This window comes from Mauremys reevesii, linkage group 9 (genome assembly GCF_016161935.1).
Source record: "Mauremys reevesii isolate NIE-2019 linkage group 9, ASM1616193v1, whole genome shotgun sequence".
NCBI classification, from domain to species: domain Eukaryota; kingdom Metazoa; phylum Chordata; order Testudines; family Geoemydidae; genus Mauremys; species Mauremys reevesii.
In genome coordinates this window covers 57,662,247-57,680,679 of record NC_052631.1, presented here as the reverse complement: position 1 = coordinate 57,680,679, position 18,433 = coordinate 57,662,247, and the positions used below count along the sequence as shown (strand labels likewise).

The 18,433-nt window shown below is 51.9% G+C and overlaps 1 protein-coding gene across 2 annotated transcripts in view; it reads left to right on the top strand.

The window, feature by feature from the left end:
• The window catches only part of MPP1 (membrane palmitoylated protein 1), a 48,184-nt gene extending 30,117 nt beyond the window's left edge, over positions 1-18,067 (top strand). Inside the window, exons 6-12 of one of the 2 annotated variants that reach the window (XM_039487479.1) lie at positions 5,028-5,224; positions 5,746-5,852; positions 8,485-8,565; positions 10,048-10,128; positions 11,720-11,922; positions 12,815-12,889; positions 16,777-18,067. In XM_039487479.1, the coding sequence (XP_039343413.1) occupies positions 5,028-5,224; positions 5,746-5,852; positions 8,485-8,565; positions 10,048-10,128; positions 11,720-11,922; positions 12,815-12,889; positions 16,777-16,953 (921 nt within the window). In that variant the 3' untranslated portion in view covers positions 16,954-18,067. Of the gene's footprint in view, positions 1-5,027; positions 5,225-5,745; positions 5,853-8,484; positions 8,566-10,047; positions 10,129-11,719; positions 11,923-12,814; positions 12,890-13,135; positions 13,411-16,776 lie in introns of those variants that run through there. The other variant, XM_039487481.1, reaches the window with a different exon arrangement.
• The last annotated feature ends 366 nt before the right edge of the window (positions 18,068-18,433 follow it).

Genomic DNA, 18,433 nt, shown 5'->3' with positions numbered 1-18,433 from the left:
GGGAACAAAAATGATTAGGGGGCTGGAGCACATGACTTATGAGGAGAGGCTGAGGGAACTGGGATTGTTTAGCCTGCAGAAGAGAAGGATGAGGGGGGATTTGATAGCTGCTTTCAACTACCTGAAAGGGGGTTCCAAAGAGGATGGATCTAGACTGTTCTCAGTGGTAGAAGATGACAGAACAAGGAGTAATGGTCTCAAGTTGCAGAGGGGGAGGTTTAGGTTGGATATTAGGAAAAACTTTTTCACTAGTAGGGTGGTGAAGAACTGGAATGGGTTACCTAGGGAGGTAGTGGAATCTCGTTCCTTAGAGGTTTTTAAGGTCAGGCTTGACAAAGCCCTGGCTGGGATGATTTAGTTGGGTTTGGTCCTGCTTTGAGTAGGGGGTTGGACTAGATGACCTCCTGAGGTCCCTTCCAACCCTGAGATTCTATGATACACATATTTCAACAGGATAATAATATTCAGCAGATTGAGTTTTCAAATGATACCTCACAAGGCATACTTTGTACAAAATATATTCTAGCCATATAAAGTAGTGAACATGGGGTACAGGGTGTCACAACCTGCTGAGTTCTTATTTATTTATTTTTATAATTGGAGATATACCAATTTCCTAGAACTGGAAGGGACCTTGAAAGGTCATTGAGTCCAGTCCCCTGCTTTCACTAGCAGGACCAATTTTTGCCCCAGATCCCTAAGTGGCCCCCTCAAGGATTGAACTCACAACCCTGGGTTTAGCAGGCCAATGCTCAAACCACTGACCTATCCTTCCCCCCCTTATGTTAACAAGAGATTGGCTAGTGTTACTGGTATTTTACAGCCTCTCCTTAGGTTGGTCCATCCAAATTTTGACCAATGGAGGGAGCTGCACTAGCAAATCTGGAGCCTGAGAGCCTCACTTGCGGGGACCCTTTATGGTCTTTAGTGCGAGATGTGGCTCACAGAGTCTTCAAGTCCCAGCATGCAATACTCCATCTTGATCCCCAGAACTCTGGCCTTCTGGCAACAAAGGGATACTGTGTTTATTATGTGCTGGGACCTGTTATCTCACAGGCCACAGCTCCATAGTAAAAGTGAGGACAGTTGTGGCAGTACTTTGCCAACCCCTATTTTAATATGTTGTGCAAAGAAAGTCTGGTTTATCCTGCTCAGGAAGGAAGATCTCCAAGGCCCTGCTTGTCAGAGCTCTGATCTGGCATGGTCTGAAGATGGGACAAAAAAGAATATTTTACTCCAGACAGCATGTGGGGGTAGCTTCTTTTCCAAACACGAATTGCACAGTTCTCTGCTTCCACATCACAGAATCGTAGAAGTGTAGGACTGCAAGGTACCTCATAGATCTAGTCCCGTCCTCCTGCACTCAAGGCAGGACTTCGTAATAACTAGATCATCCCTGACAGGTGTTTGTTTAACCTGCTCTTAAAAAACTCCAGTAATGGAGATTCCACAACCTCCCTAGGCAATTTTGTTCCAGTGCTTAACTATCCTGACAGGAAGTTTTCCAAATGTCCAACCTGAACCTTCCTTGCTGCAATTTAAGCCCATTATTTCCTCTGTCCACACTGGATAAGGAGAACAATTTATCACCCTCCTCCTTATAACAACCTTTTATGTACTTGAAAACTGTTATAATGTCCCCCCTCAGTCTTCTCTTCTCTAGAATAAACAAATCCATTTTTTTTCAGTCTTCCCTCAGAGGTTATGTTTTCTAGACCTTTAATCATTTTTGTTGCTCTTCTCTGGACTTTCTTCAATTTGTCCACATCTTTCCTGAAATGTGGTGCCCAGAGATGGACACAATACTCCAGCTGAGGCCTAATCAGCACTGGGTAGAGCTGAAGAATTACTACTTGCATCTTGCTTACAACACTCCTGCTGACGGGGCTGGCTTTATGAAGGGCAGGGCCCGATTTGAATACCCGGCAGCGGTCCGGGGCTTTGGCAGCGGTCCGGGGCTTTGGCAGCACTTTGGCAGCGAGGGTCTGCTCCGGGTCTTTGGTGGCACCGAAGGACCCCCTGCTGCCGAAATGCTGCTGAAACCCCCCCGGATTGGACCCCCCGCCGCTGAAATGCCGCCGCAGCCCCAGACCACTGCTGGGTAAGTTAGTTTTTGTTTTTTTTTAAAGGTGCCTAAGGTGTGGGGCCCAATTCCGGGGAATCGGGCGAATCGGCCTAAAGCCGGCCCTGCCTGCTGATGCATCCTAGAATAATGTTCATATTTTTTGCAACAGTGTAACACTTTTGACTCATATTTAGCCTGTGATCCACTATGACCCCTAGATCCCTTTCCACAGTACTTCCTTGTAGGCAGTCATTTCCCATTTTGTATGTGTGCAATTGATTGTGCCTTCCTAAATGGAGTACTATGCATTTGTCCTTATTGAATTTCATTCTGTTTCCTTCAAAACATTTCTCCAATTTGTCCAAATCATTTTGAATTTTAATCCTTTCCTCCAAAGTACTTGCAACCCCTCCCAGCTTGGTGTCGTCTGCAAACTTTCTAAGTGTCATGGCTTTGCATTCCCAGGGCAAATAACTTGCAGCAATAACAGTTGAGTGAACTCCACGTTTGTGTGGAACAAAGGTAAATTTGATCTCAAACAAGGGGCCTCCCTTGGCCAGTAGAGCTCTCCTGCTTACGGCTTTGCCGCTCAGCGATGAGCATCTCTACGTGCAAGCTGTGATCATGGGGTATGCTGATCACACACCTCAGGTCTTCCATGGGTCGTGGATTTAGCTACCACCACCTTCCAGCACCAAATGTCTGGTGCCTGCAAAGCTGTCCCTCAATGGCAAAATCCCAGCTATGCTCAAGTTTCTTCCCACAGCCAGAAAGCCCCTGTGGGTGGAGCTTACCAATGGTATTGCTAATGATGAACTTCCTCTTCTGCAGTTGCTCTGGGCTCTGCAATGTTCACAGAACCGACATGCCACAGAAGAGATGCAGAGAGCTGGTATGGGCACCGGTACAGGACTGTACTCACACACTGAGCCCTTTCTATCTGTAAAGGTCCCCAGTGGTGAGCACTTTGGGTTGCCCTGCCTGCTAAAGCTGGTGTGATGGACATGTTTGCGAAGCTTAGATGTGAGTTTCCTAGAGGTGGCCAGGGAGCAGCTGGAGAAGTTTACTCAGCAAAGGTAGAATCTCAGGAAAACCGCTGCTCCTGGGGAGGTGTGGACACAAAAACCCAGCCTCTGAGAGCTGCTGCCTTGGGCAGAGTCTCTGCTGCCTCAGGGCTGGACGGGAGAAGATGTCTGGTTATGAGGGATCAGGTCATTCCCTTCCCTGGAAACTTCTCCACTCCAGCCCCCACTCTCCAAATCGATGCTCATGCAGAGACCTTTGTGATCGAAGACATTCCCTGTCTGTTCTGTGGCTTCTGGCACTTGACTCCTAAGCGATGGTATCATGGCTGCCAGCTCCCCTGCCCCCTCGGTTCAGATAGCTGAGTCCGTGCCTGCTAGAGAGCTGTGTATGTTTAGTATATAGAGAAATTCCCCCGGTCCCGCCTGCTGTTGGGTTACTGCACTTTATCTGGCTGGCTCCAGGCCAAGTAACCCTGTCTAGGCCCTGCTCTCAGTGACTTGCATTTAGGTTTTGGACTAGCTCTGACTGATAGTGAGAGTCTTAGCGCTGGGAGAGGGGAAATAGCGTGTGTGGAGGGACTGACCAGCGGCAGGGTGAGAACCTGAGACAACTAGACCACAAGGTCCTGATCTGCTCCGGCTCATCCCATATTGGAGGGACTAGAAATGGGAAGGAGAATTGGTCCTGTTTTGAAGCACTGGCTGTAGCGGTTAACGTGCAGTTCAAAGCTCTCTCTTCCCTCTGCCCCACTCATCCCACCTTTAACTACCTGTTCACCACAGTTCACCCCCAGGAGATGAGTCTTTCCCCGTTTGTGCCCCACCTCTGGCAGCGCTTGCCTCACACTTGCTGTCTGGTCTCTTAGATTTCCCCAAGGGATTCCCAGAGTCGGAGGACACAGAGTTTGCTGGGATGGCCAGGGGAAGGCATGGAGTTAGATTTTGGGTGGCTCTTCAGGTAGAATTAAAGCCCCACAGACTGATTGTTGGGTTGGCCAAGGGGGTTGGGGGAGTATGTAAGTAATCCAGGGGTGGGCAAACTTTTTGGCTGGAGGGCCACATTGGGTTTTGTAAATTGTATGGAGGGCCAGTTAGAGGAGGGGGTTGTGGCCCCATCCAACCCACCCTGTTCCCTGATGGCCCCTTTGGAACCCTTGCCCCATCCACACACACCCCGCTCCCTGTCCCCTGACTGTCCCTGGAACCCCTGCCGCCCCATCCAAGCCCCCCTCCTTCCTGACTGCCCCCCCCGGGACTCCTGCCCCCATTCAATCCCATGTTTCGCCTCCAACCACCATCCACACCCCCATCCCCTGACCACCACCCCGAGCTCCCCTGCCCTCTATCCACCCCCCCACCCTCTTACTGCGCTGCCTGGAGCACTGGTGGCTGGCGGCGCTACAGCCACGCTGCCCAACTGGAGCCGGGCCACGCTGCTGCCGCTGCCACCACCACAACTCAGAGCACCGGGTTAGGCTGGGTTCTTCAGCTGCGCTGCCCCAGGAGCTCACAGCCCAGCCGCCCAGAGCATTGCACCGGCAGCAGAGTGAGCAGACTGAGGCTGCGGGGGAGAGGGGACAGCAGGGGAGGGCCTGGGGGCTAGCCTCCTGGGCCGGGAGCCGGGCAGGATGGTCCCGCGGGCCGTAGTTTGCCCACCCCTGACGTAATCTAACGATTGGTGCTTGGGCCCCTTCGTCTCTAGGCTGTGGCATCTCTTCTAGCTCATCAGGTCTGCAGGTAAGATCTGAAAAGAGGGTCAGGGACAGGGGAGACTAGATAGGGATGTGCCCGACACTTGCAGCTCAGGTTTGGGCCAGTTAATTTCTTACCCCATCTTGTATGGTCACTGCTGGGGGACGTCACAGGAGTCGCGTAGCAGAAATGGCAGAGCTGAAAGCACGTGGCATTGGCCAGCTGACCTTTGGCCTCTTCTTCAGATGTTCATGAGGGCCCAGTTTGACTACGATCCCAGGATGGACAGCCTGATCCCCTGCAAGGAGGCGGGGCTGAAGTTCAAAACCGGGGACATCATCCAAATCATCAACAAGGATGACAGCAACTGGTGGCAGGGCCGGGTAGAAGGGTCCTCCACAGAGTCAGCAGGGCTGATCCCCTCCCCTGAACTGCAAGAATGGTAAGTTCCAGAGCTGCTGGTGAAAGCAGCTGGGGGAAAGGGGCTGGGGACTCCCGGTTGCAGGCTCTGTGCATAGCTCCAAGTGCTGCATCTCCAGCATGGGAGCTGCCCATGGGCTGCTGACTCAGAATCCCCGCCCTGCATCCATGTGGAATATGTTTCAGAGATGAGACCGGTGTAGGTGCCGCTCCTTGGAGAAGCTGGGCCCAGCTGCTCAGTGCAGAGAGCTAGGTAGACTGTGTCTTTTGGGATGGGCTGTTGGTGCCCTGTGACCTTGGCCACAGTGACCTATGGGTCTAGCCTGGTGCTGCCCTGATCACCTTGGTGTGGATAGTAGATCTGGCAAGGAGATACTCTCTGACCCCTTTGGTGTGAGCCCTGAGTATCCTTTCCTTACTCTTGTGCATTGAGGAAATCCTGATGCTTCTGGGGGTTGCTAGGTTTGGACCAAAACCTGACCTGATCTGACCCCCGCCCCCCCCCCCCGCCCTCTGTCGCTCGTGTGTTTTCCCCCCTTGCAGGCGTGTGGCTAGTACAACCCAGTGCAGTCAGAACGAAGCCCAGAGCTGCAGCCCCTTCGGGAAAAAGAAGAAGTGCAAAGACAAATACCTGGCCAAGCACAGCTCAAGTAAGCAGCCTCCTTCCTTGTCATGAGCCCCTGTCTGTTGCTGCTCAGGATCAACCCTGGCAGCTCTATTGCCGCAATGCACCTTCCCATTGGGCAGCAGGACAGGGGTGCTCGCAGGACTCTGGTGCTAGACCAAGCACTGGCTCTGTGAGGTCGTTTCACTGGTTGGACAGCATACACAGGGTGCCGCAGCCTGGTGACGGGGCTGTGATCCACATGTCCTCTGCAATAGGCTCCCTGGTCATGTGAAAACTCTTTCCTGTAAAAAGCAACAAAGAGTCCTGTGGCACCTTAAAGACTAACAGACGTATTGGAGCATAAGCACCCACGAGAGCTTATGCTCCAATATGTCTGTTAGTCTTTAAGGTGCCACAGGACTCTTTGTTGCTTTTTACAGATCCTGACTAACACGGCTCTACCCCTCTGTCTTTCCTGGGATCTCTTAACTTCCCCTCCTGGGAACAGTGCAGTCAGAGCTGCACAGCATGGCCGTGCGCGCTCTGGTAGCTGTCTCCTTATTGGAGGCTACCACACCTACCCCCAGGGTAGCAGGAGGAAAGGCATCTTGCCCAGCGCCGCGCCTGGCATTGGCTTTCCTGGAAGAGCCCCCTCGGGTACAAATCAGTCAGATGACCCTGAGTCATCTGGTAAATGACTCTATTATTTTCCCCTCAGGGATCTCTTTACATTGTCTCCTCCTGTTTGCAAAGCAGCCTGCAAAGCGCCTGACTTGCTGGCTTTGTTTACATTGCTGCTGTGGAGTCGCAACAGGCGTGGACTCAGGGTGTACGCAGGGAGGAGAGAGGATGTAATCTGGGTTTAAACAAGCGGTGTTCTCAGCCAGACTGGAAGGAAAGAGCTATGTAGGAACAACTCTGCCGGTGGCTGGTGCCAAGGGAGATGGGGGTGCTGCCACTAGGCATTCAGCTTTGTAAAAGAGCCATCTGTGGTTTTTTACAGCTGTTCTAGGCCCAAGTGTGTTAGCTGGGGATGGATGCAGAGTTAAATCCCAGTTCAGGAGGGATGGGCAGAGACCCGTAACTAAAGATAATGTGAAGCCTATTGTCCAGCCCCTCCTGCAGGCTCCCCCACCTGATCTCTGACCGCTTTGCTCCCTCTCCCCTGGGATTTTGCTCTCCCAGAAGTGCAGCTCTCTGCTCTGCATTAGGAATTATGGGCCCAGTTCTCCCCTGCACTGTGTGTCATCGTTTACACTGTGCATAGTGACACCCGAGCATTGCCATGGCACCCCGGTGACACGTTACAGGCTGGAATGCTCAGAAGGGCTCAGCACCCACAGCCAGGGCCAGAGTTTGGCACAGTGGGTACATGATGGGTGCTGAGCGCCTTTAAAATCCTGGTCCTTGTTTGGTGCTGAGCTGCCTCGACTGTAGGAGTGGAGACCTTGGAAATCTGGCCCTGAGCTAATTTATGGCCCTCGTCATCAGACGCATCACAAACCCTGCACTCAGGTCCTGGCAAGTCAGCGGTTTTCAGTTCACCTCTCCTTAAAACTTTGTAACATATCAGAAATCTGTTCCTCAATCAGGGAGAATCCTCCCTATTCACCACCTTCATCCAGAAGCCCAGCCAAGCCACGCTAAGCAAACAAACCCTGCTGGTTAAGTGATGATCTGTTTGTACTAGTGAGGTTTTAACGCACCAGGACCTGAAACTGACTGGTAATGAGCCAGTGCCAACAATGCCCCAGAGAACTGGGTGGTCGGGGGTGGAGAGTCGTGTGACCAGAGCCTGGGAACATGCTGGCACCTGGCCTGGCCTGCAGTTTGGGAGACGGTGACAAACAGGGCAGTAAATCAAGGGGATAAATAAATTTCCCCACAACTCCCTCAGGGGAATAAACTAAGATCCCCATAACTCCTTCAGCTAAGAGTTAGTCTTGCAGATTCCAATTTGGCTCCTCTGGGATCCAGACTCCTGGGCAGAACTGAACGCTGTTTATTTCAGACCTTGTCACAACAGTTTCCCCATATTAATCCCCAAAGTAAGTTACCATTTGCTGATTTCTCTCTGCAGCTGAGTTTCTAAGGGATGCAGTGTGACCTAGGAGGGAGCCTCAGGATCAGAGCTGAGTGCATAATTGATTTTTTCGGTACATGGGCCAAACTGAAAAAATCATTTTTAAAAAAAAAATCAGATTGGCTCAAAGCAAGCCTGGTTTTTTTGCCAGGGGAAAAAAAATCATTTTGGGTTTATTGTTTTGAAGTGCTTTACATTCAATTTTTTTCGTTTAAAAAATTAGCAAAACGTTTAAATGAAATGCCATTTGGAAGGAAAAGTCAAAGCATTTCATTTTGACTTTAAAAAATCTCCATTTTTTTCCCAGCCCAGACTATTCACTGAATTTGGAAATAGTTTTGTGCCCCCCAAAAGGCAAGTCACGTCCTCTCTCTCTGGCTTAGTTTCTCCATATTTAAAAGGGGGCTAGTGATCCTGACCTTTGTAAAGTGGTTTGAGATCTACTGATGCAAAGTGCAATATGAGAGCTATGTGGTGGTATTCTATATCGATGCCAATATGTCCCAGCGGCCCTGGGCAGGGATGTGCCTTGATTTTGCATCTGGACTGGTTCTGATGCTCTCTTGGTTCCATATCCCCTCTCTCCTCCCAGTTTTCGACCAGTTGGATGTGATTTCTTATGAGGAGGTGGTGAGGCTGCCAGCTTTCAAGAGGAAGACCCTGGTGCTGATAGGTATGGCCCTGCCCCTTCTGTACATATTGTGCTTTTCTGGCCATTGTCGCTCTCCACCCTGACCCTGACAATGACCTAGACAGAACGGAACCTGATAGAGCATTTCCACTGGGGAACCCTGCTGGCTGACGGTTAGTCAGTTACTCCTTTAACACAGGTTTGATCCCAAGGCAATGGGAGTGTTTCCATTAACTTCAACGGACTTTGGATCAAATCCTTGATCCTTAAAACAACATCAGCTGGTGGATTTATGACCTACATCTGGCCTGAATAAAATTGATTCTCCTTGGATTGAGAGTCCTCTGGATTCTAAAGAGATTTGTGTGGGGGTTTGGGGTGCTGCAAGAGTCACCCCAAACCCCCACTCTCCCCATGTTTTGAGCTGCCCCTGCTGGCTGTGCAGTAAAAGTTACCATCCCCTCGTTCAAGAGCTGAACTGGCATCCTCAGGCACAGCTGTGCTGGCCAGCTCGGGCATCTAGAAACTGGCACTGTTAGCAGTACCCAAGTCATGGTGCGAATTGTGCTGCAGAGGGAACCTGGAGGAGGAGCAGCCAGCCCTGGGTGGGAGGGGGTGGGTTTTCAAAAACAATGCAGTGTTGTTGTTTTTTAAAAGAATGATAAAGCTGCCTCTTGTTCAAACCTCAGGATGGGAATCAATCCCTATTCCGAGCTTTGCACGGCACAGACCCCTTGGTATGAGACTCAGGGCATGTCTACATGGGGACACTCAGGAAAGTTATTCTAAATTAGCTTTTAAAGTGGGTTAGTTAAACCACATTAAACCCCTGTGTGGACACTCTCATTCAGAATTAAAGTGGCCTTAATTTGATTTATCTTAATTCACATTAAACAAAACCTAATTAAGACCACTCTAATTCTGAATGAGAGTCCACACGGGGATTTGATGTGGTTGAATTAATTCATTTTAAATTCATTCCTTTTGATAATTTGGATTAACGTTGCTGAGTGCCACTGTGTAAACACTAAGGTCAAGATCCTGAAAGGTATTTTGGTGCCTAACTCCTATTGGTTTCACTGGGCGTTAGGCACCTAGGAGGATCCAGACGTAACTTGGCAGTGCCAAGGCTGTGCCTGGCCCAGTCCATGGAGAAGTAGTGGGCTGGCTCTGGGACTGGAAGTGTGTTGCCCTGCATTATGGCTGTATTGAAAAGAATGGGGTCTCCCATTTTGCAGCGTCTGGTCCATTCCAAAGGGGGGAAGAGGCTCAGCTATCTGGCCTGGGCAGTCATTATCCCATTCCTTCTGGGAGATGGGATTAGCAACCCAACAGGGATGGAGTTTCCATGGCTAGCTCATCCTGCCCCATCCCTACCCGCTCTCTCTGCCAGAGGTCCTTCCTATGAATAGGAGTTCTTCTCTTACTCCCTCAACATGGCTCCTGCGATCCCCTTCTCCAGCACAGGAAAAGCCTCTCTCGGGGGGCACTGATCTCCCATCCCTCTCTCATCCTCCTGCACAGGTGCAAGCGGGGTAGGTCGTAGCCACATTAAGAATGCCCTGCTCAGCAAGAACCCGGAGAAGTTTGGGTATCCGGCTCCATGTAAGTAGTCACCCACAGTGGGGTCGGGCTCTACAACCAGAACTAGCCATTTTAAAGCCCTAGGAAGGCGAGTTTCCCGGTGCTCACTCCTAGCCTTGCCTGCAGACTGCATAGAGCTGGGGGGTTTTATGTGCAGAAAAGCTGTTTCAGGGAATGTTCAGAGATTGCTCCAACTCCCTCTGAACCCTGCACACTTTGAGCTCATGGTCACTGAGCACTGGGCTTTAGTGGGCGAGGGATACCAAAAATAGTCCCTGTTTAAAAAAGAAAGATCGGGAAGCGCTAAGGCATTCCTAAACCAGATTTTCGGTACCGTCCGTGGTGCATGCAGAACCCCTGTGGGGGTGAAGTGGCAGGAAGATGTGATTGATGCTCCTTTGGAGTGACTCACGAGAGTAACGGGACCACCCTAAATGCTGTCAGAGAATGTTTCAGACCCATGTGTTCATAGATACAGGAGTGCACAACCTCAGTGCAATCAGCCTTGAAATCAGACCCGAGCTCCTGCCACTGGATGTCTCAGTGACCCACTGTGCTGAGCGAGTGTTGCTAAAGTGGCTCTGGAGGTTGCCTGCAGTCATATTTAAGGAAGGTGGTGTTGTCCCACAGGGAGCGTGCTGGGTAAATGGGGCCTGCCTTGACCAAGGCTGCAGCGTCTCCAGCACACTTGTACTTTCCAGCAAGATGGCAGCTTGTCTGTCCCGGGGGCATCTTTCTTTGCCATAGGGGAAAGCGATTGGGCTGATTACCCCATGGTCCTGCCATAACTCCTGAGCTGTGCCGGTGCTGAAAACATGGCAAGGCCAGCTGGAGAAGAGCACATCCAGCCAGGCCCATGCTGGGAATGGCCTGGTGTGCACGCAAAGGCTGGTGGAGGTTGCTTTCATTGGGTTATCTTGCCTGTTTGGAGCCTCCTGCCAGCAGCGGAGAAATAGAATAAGAGGTGGCAGGAGCCTGGCCTCAGAGCTGGTAGTTTTCCCTTGGCTTTAAAGGACACCATCAACATGACACCTAGTCAGGTTCAAAGCAGGCCTCCTAGGTCTTGGTGGGCCTGATTTTTGTTACCAATAGAACTTTAACTGTTGAAGAGTTACAGTCCAGTCCAGGCTCTAACATGAGCCCTTGTTTCCAAGTGATGCTGCTTACAGTGACTTTGGCTGGCCAATGAATAACACCAGCTTTGCCGTACTGATTGTTAGGGGCAGGGTTGGGGGGCCCTTGACATAGGCAAGGAAGGCGAGAGCCAGGAGTGCTCCAGATCACCTCACCTGAGCAACTTTCAAAGCACTACAGGCAGCAAATCCATGCTCTACCCAAGCAGCAAAGGGTTAAAGCTGGTGCAGGCCCTGCCTCTCTTCACCAATTGCTCACTTCCTCTGGCTCTGGCTCCCCTCTCCTGGCCTCCCTAGGGCCCAGCTGAGCCCCACTTCTTGGGAACACATTAGGCTTCCCATGGTGCAGAATGGCACAGCAGCCACCCTCTCCACAGCCTTCTTGCTCAGTAGTCACCTTGGCCCAAGCTGGCTGGCCCCTTTGGTTCCCTTGCGGGGTGGCAGCACAGGTCAGTCACCCAGCTCTCCCGCCCATCCAGACACCACACGCCCCCAGAAGAAGAACGAGGTGGATGGGAAGGACTATCACTTCATCTCCACTGAGGAAATGACCAGGGACATCTCTGCCAATGAGTTCCTGGAATTCGGGAGCTACCAGGGAAACATATTTGGCACCAAGTTTGAAACAGTGCATCAGATCCACCAGCAGGATAAAGTCGCCATCCTGGACATTGAGCCCCAGGTGAGGGGGGGACGGAGGCAGCGTGTTAGGGGTCAGAGTTGGAAAAAGCACCTCTAAAATTTGCGGGGGCAGCTTTGCACCCACATTTAACTGCACTTGCAATTGGGGGTGCAAAGGAGGATTTAGCCCTGTCTTCCAAACTGTGCACACCAGTTGGGCAGGCAGAATGCTGGGGCCCATCACTCGCGGGCATGATGTTAGTGGCTGGGTGAAAAATGTATCCCTTAAAGCATAACCCAAGGAGGGGCTGGGTGAAAAGGCAGTGAAAGAGCAGGCCATTTGGCTAGGAGAGTGGGATGCTGTAGAGGGCAATGAGCTGGACTGAGCTATGCACCTGCCAGTAGCCAAGGGGGACGGACATGGAGGGAGGAAAATAAACACAGAGATAAAACCAACAGATGGACTACACCTAGTGTCCCCATACTGGGCAGATACCTTGGGCGAGACTGCTGCTGATGGCCCCACACCTTCCTGCTGCACAGATATTCCAGGGAGCATCCGCATGGCAGCTTCTGGAAGGGTGCAGTCGGAATCCTTGGCTGCATCCCAAGCTAAGGATTTTTAAAGTGAATTTATACTTAGCCAATGTGTCAGGCCTGGAGCCCAAAGGCCTCTGGCAGCAGCAGTGCAAGCTGTCTCCAGCCCCGCAGAGCCAGCCGTTGACCCACCTCTCTGTGGCCAGCTGTCTGCCTCCCTCTGAGGCCAGCAGATGCCCTGGGTGTGATGTTTGGGGATCCTGGCCTCCAGCAGGGATCCAGCAGAGCTGGCAGCGCTCTGCCAGACAGGAAGGGCCATGCGCTCTGCTCCTGGCGGAGCTGCCCTGCCCTGCCCTGCAGAGCAGCTGTGATCCATTTGCTCCTCATCCCTCTCTCTCCCCGCCCTCCATCTGCAGACTCTGAAGATTGTTCGCACTGCGGAGCTGTCCCCATTCATTGTTTTCATCGCGCCAACAGACCAGGCCAATCAGGTGGGTGCCATGGTGTGGCGGGAGGTGGAGCGATTATGCAGGCATGATGCTGGCCAGTGCATCTGGCCAGATGTCCTCCCATACTCACTCCCCTGCGCACATTTGCCTCTTTGCACCCCTCTGTGGCCACTGTGGCTTGTGGCCGGGGGGATGAAGAGACCTTTCCTCACAGCGGTGGGACCCCCCCAAGCAATTGTTTCTGTTCCCTTTCCTCCCTGGGGACTTGTTCTCCTGCCCCCTGTTCAGAAACCAGCTTGCCCGTTCCCTGTCGGTGTCTGGGTTTTCCAGCTGGAGGAGTGGAGTTCACCTGAAATACCCCAAACTTAAACCTCCCTGAGATAAAGTGCAGAGCACCAGGTAACTCCAAAGCTGTGAGCGTGGGTGCGCTTTCCCCCCTCACTCCCCAGCTGGGGGCACAGCAGCTGTTTGTAGGGGGGCTGGGAGCTGATTCCCCATTCAGGCTGGTGGCTACCTGGACTTGAACAAGAGACTTGGGCACAGCTTCTTCCCCCTCAGCCAGTTGCATGCACCATCCCCCCAGGGCCCAGTGGGCCCCAATCTCCCCACTTTGCAAAAGGAATCCCTTAGGAGGTGAGATGAGGCAAACCTGCCCCTCCCCCAGGGCTGCTTCCCCTGCCCTCAGAGGGATTGTGGTGGCTGGAGCCGAGGGAGTGAGACTGTCCAGCATGTGTGCTCTTCCATAGCTCTATCTCCACTAGTGCCTGGCTGCCTCCAAGCCTATAGGAATAGCGAAGGCAGCAAGACCTTCACCCCAGACAGCAGCATAGCTGGGGAGGGTGCCCCTGCTGCTTCATTCTCCCCCACCAGAACTGGGGAGGGGAGGGCTGTCTCAGGACTGGAATTACAGGGGATAGCGCAGTGCAGACGGGAGGGGGGGGGGGGGGTTGTCAGCAGCTTCTCCCCAGAAACCCCTCCTTCACGAATGAATCCTAGCTAAGGTGCTAAGTTTCCAGTTGGCAAGGACACCAACCACCCCACACATGGCTCCCTAAGGGGCCCTGGCATTCACGGATTCTGATTTTGCCCTGCCCAGGCTCTCCCTCCCTGTGCACGTCACTGCACTTCCTAGAGCCAAAGCGCTGTCCACTCGCAGTAGTTTCTAGCTGCAGAGACCTTCCTGCTGTCAGTGGGGCTCACACATTAGATTGCAGCCAGCCCAAAACAGTAACACCCAGATCAGCTACCCCTCTCCAGCCTCATGGGTATTTAATGGTGCAGTCTCTGGTGCTGTGCAGCAGCCAAGTGACGGGCATTGTACGAGAGACTGGCTTAGGTGTGCTGCTGGATGGGTCCCTTTGTCCTGCCCTTGAATAGTGTTGCCTATGCAAATGGAACAGCATATGTTCTCGTGATTATTTAGCTAGCTTAGCTGCTGCCCCTTATGACATAGATAAAAGGGGTGGGGGTGGGTTATGCAGCGATTTGTTCAGAAAGCACTGGGCTCCCAGGCTGCAGCAGGTGCGCGTCTTCCTAACCCTCTTGGTTTCTTAGTGGTCCAGCTAAGCTAACCCATTGCTAAGCAGGGTGCCTGCGTGGCAATGGCAGGGTAGAGCTGAGCACAGCTGGACATTGAAACCAGGGGGTGAAAGGAGCAGGATGACCACACATCCCGTTTTGGCCGGGACAGGCCATTTTTTAAGCCCTATCCCAGCCGTCCTGACTTTTTTTGGCAAAACTGGGCATTTGTCCTGTTTGCTCTTGCCAACGGATCAAACTGGACAAATGCAGTTTTGCCAAAAAAGTGGGGTGCGACCCCTAACAGGGCACAGAGGAATGTGATGGGGGGCGAGTGGCAATGCCAGCCCTGCGTGGGAGTGGGGACTAGGGCTGGCCCTGCGTGGGGGATCGGGAGTGGAGAGGGGCCTTGGGTCAGCCCTATGGGGTGTCCCATTTTCCCTAGAGGAGTAAACAAGCCCTGGCCAGGACCCCTGCTCCATGCTCTTAGAGAGGGCTGGCTGTCAGTCAGCCTGTAGCTGGGGATTAGGTTGCAGCCAGTTTGATCAGGAGGTTGTAACAGGGAGGGTTTATGTAGCCTTTGAATGAAGTGCCACCCGCAAGGTGATTAGTGTGTGTTTGTGAAGTGCTGTCCAATGGACGGTGTTACGTAAGGGCTAACTCTTGTGCTACCTGAAAAAGCTGTGGGCCAGCTGGCTCCAGGGGCCTGCTACCCCGTGCACCGACTGCAGTTGCTGAAAGTGCCAGTGTGAAACAAAGCTGAGCTACTATTGCTAAGAACTGTCTCCTGCCACAGGGGACAGGCCCTCGGTGGTGAAGCAAGTGCTATATTTAGCCTGCTTTCACAGTTCAGGTGGCTGCTTAGTAAGTTGAGGGGAGAGTTTAGAACCAAAACATGACCTCTGGCAGCTCAGAGGGCAGAGAGCTGGGGTATTTTCCCCTTCTAAATATGCTCTGGCTGCTGAGCACCACACAGAGAGGGGCACAAGCTGCAGCAATTCACTGTTGCCCAGAGCTGAGCTCATGAAATTAACATGGCTCTTCTGTTTACCAGCATCAAGTGCTACTAGGACACGGATGAAAAACAATGTTAGAAGAATCAGAAAAACAAGGAGTCGGGTGACACCTTAAAGCCTAAGATTTATTTGGGCATAAGCTTTTGTGGGTGCATCCGAAGTGGGGTGTTTTTTTTTTTTTTTTACCCACGAAAGCTTATGCCCAAATAAATCTGTTTCTCTAAGGTGCCACCAGACTCCTCAGTTTTGTGGATACAGACTAACACAGCTGCCCTTCTGAACGAGAGAATCAGGAAGGCAGTTGGAGTTCCTATTTATGATATTAAGTGGATGCTGGAGTAGGCTACTGCAGGCCTGCAGTACCGGCAATAGCTCGGTGTGCTGCAGAGTTCCATGCAGCCACCTCTGATGACTGTCATTACCAAAGGTAGCCCTCAACAGTAGAGGTACTAGGAAAGTGGGACAGAGAGGCCTGGCTGGGCTGTGAACAGACACTGATAGTCCAACTTGCAAGGAGCCTGCTGTCTGAATAAACCGAGGGAGGGAGGGGAAGTAACTTCCCTGAGCGCATGCTGCTGGCTGGACTGGGAACAGACCTCTTGTCCAGAGTCCCAGGCCTGCACCCTCATCCCTCAACCACCTGTCTCAGCCTTTGGGGCTCTGCTCCAGAGGCAGGTTGAGGAAGTTTGTCTCCCCTGGGAAATGTACCAGTAGAATGCTATGGGTCTAATCTCCCTGCTGAGGGACACCTACAGTCAGGAAGGGATGCTGCCTTTTCCTGTAGCTGATAGCACATGCAAAGCACCATAGCGAAGAGGTGCTGTTATTCCTGTGTGCCCACCTGGGAAGTTAGACCAGTATAACACAGCTTGGAAAGTGTTCTGGTAGCCCAGCTTGAAGGGATTTCTTTTCACAGGGGAATTGTAACCCGCACTGTGGTGTATATGTCCTCTGCAGGCCAGCCCAGGGAGCTGGCTCCTATGCACTGTGCTGGGACTGCCATGAGCCTGTAGAAACCCCAAAACAGAGCTAGCTTTCTCAAGTAGGGAGTGGTGCATGCAGCACCCAGAGCTTTAGGAAGCACCTGCAAGTCTAAATAAGCTGCTATTGTTGCAGTGCACACAGCAGTAAGGGCATAATGCAGTATCCCTGCAATGGCAACTTGCTGTAAGAGTAAGGGGACATTGCCTATTGAGACCAGTACTCAGTACAAGCCACTGCACTAAGAGATGGGTGCAATGTCCCATCTGGGCCAGAGGCCCTCCCCCAGTGCATCATGTACCTCCCAAACCAATAGGGGCAACCCACCTGCCTCAACCTCCTGGGCCTGGGGGTTCTGCACAGCCACACTACCCCTCCCACAAGCCTCAGCTCACTGGCTCTCTTCTGTTGCAGTCAGAGGCCTTGCAGCAACTACGCAAGGATTCGGAGAGCATTTGCAACCGCTACGCACACTACTTTGACCTGTCAATAGTCAACAACAGTGTGGATGAGAGCCTCAAGGTGCTACAAGAAGCTTTTGAGCAGGCCTGCAGCTCACCCCAGTGGGTGCCTGTCTCCTGGGTCTACTGAGCAGTTGTCCAACCCTGGCAGCTTCCTGCTACTCCCATCCTGCAGAATGGGATGGTGGGAAACCCCTGATCTACATAGCTCAACACCCAGCCCCCTTCTCTTTTAACATTCTATGGCCACAGTCTCACTTGGTGTATTATGCCCAGGGTAAGAGTACAGGGATCTCCAAGCTCAGGCCACAAGCCAGCAGTCCTTGTGCATCAGCACTACTGTAGGGTGGAACCTCCAACCTGGGGTGGTATTTAGGGGAGAAATTCTATTTTATCTTAGGGTCTGTACCCTAGTGGTACACAGCTGGGGCCATATAGTACCCCTCCACTCAGCAACACGCTTACTGATCATCCAGGGAAGCTTTCCCAGTAACTGAGGGGGAAAATAGGGGCCTGCTCTAGTAACTAACCGTGAGTAGTAGCTATTTTGTGCTGTGCTTCACTCTTGAGGAAGATAGGATGGAGGCACTGCTAACACAAGCTCTGAACCTTATTTTGCCATTTGCACATTGTGACCTGATGCACCTGGGCAGAATGCACCATTTGAAAACCCTGGCCCTACCAGCACTAGTCTTCAGAGTCAGCATACACATGAGATGAAGGGGTAGTTCAAATCCCACAGAGCTATTGTTTCAGGCTAAGCTAGTGCTACCACAGCTTGTATTCCAAGGGTTTTCTTCACAATCAGAAGGGCTAGTTATTTTTAACTGTGAGCTGGAGTTAGTCACCCCAGGGGCTGGTCTTCCATGCTGGATGTGTGGAGTTGCTGACTCAGCCTGTGCAGTTGTCACTTACCACCTCTGACCATAGTTTCACCCATGGTTAAAATAACACCCTGGAATCAGTAAATTAGATTGGCTGGACCCAGTTATCTATCCATTGCATTACATAGCAACACCATGGCCCACTTCAAGCAGCAGTTCTTCAAACCATAATCAATGTCAAGCTCAGAGGACCGGTTATGGTGCTTTACTGCCAGGGAGGGTAGCAGGAAAGGGGATTAACATGTCTGAAATCTGCAATTTAAGGATGCCAAAAAAAACCTGATTATGTGCAATAGGGACCTTTATTCTAGTCCACAGCAGGGCAATACCCTGTAGCAATAAAAGTGTGTTGAAGCATTTGCTTGGTTTTATGGTTTGTGCTGAGCTCAATAGGTCACTGCAGCATCCATCCAGTGAACTGCTCCCCCTGCAACCAGCTGAAGTGCAGTGAGGTATTCCCTACCCCTGGGAGACTCCCATCAAAGCTGCAGCCCTCTTTGCCCTTGAAGAGCAGAAAAATCTACAGGACTGCTCCATACAGACCCTTAAAGGGGTAGGAAATCACTGCTCCGGTTATTCTCTGGCACAGGACCAGCACAAGCTGGAACTACTCCCCACACTCAATTGGGAGGAGGTTTCTTCACCCATACTAAGAGCACTCACCGCCCCTTCCCCTCCCACCCAAGGTAGTTAGGGCAGTAGGAGCCAGGCAACTGCATGTGGGTT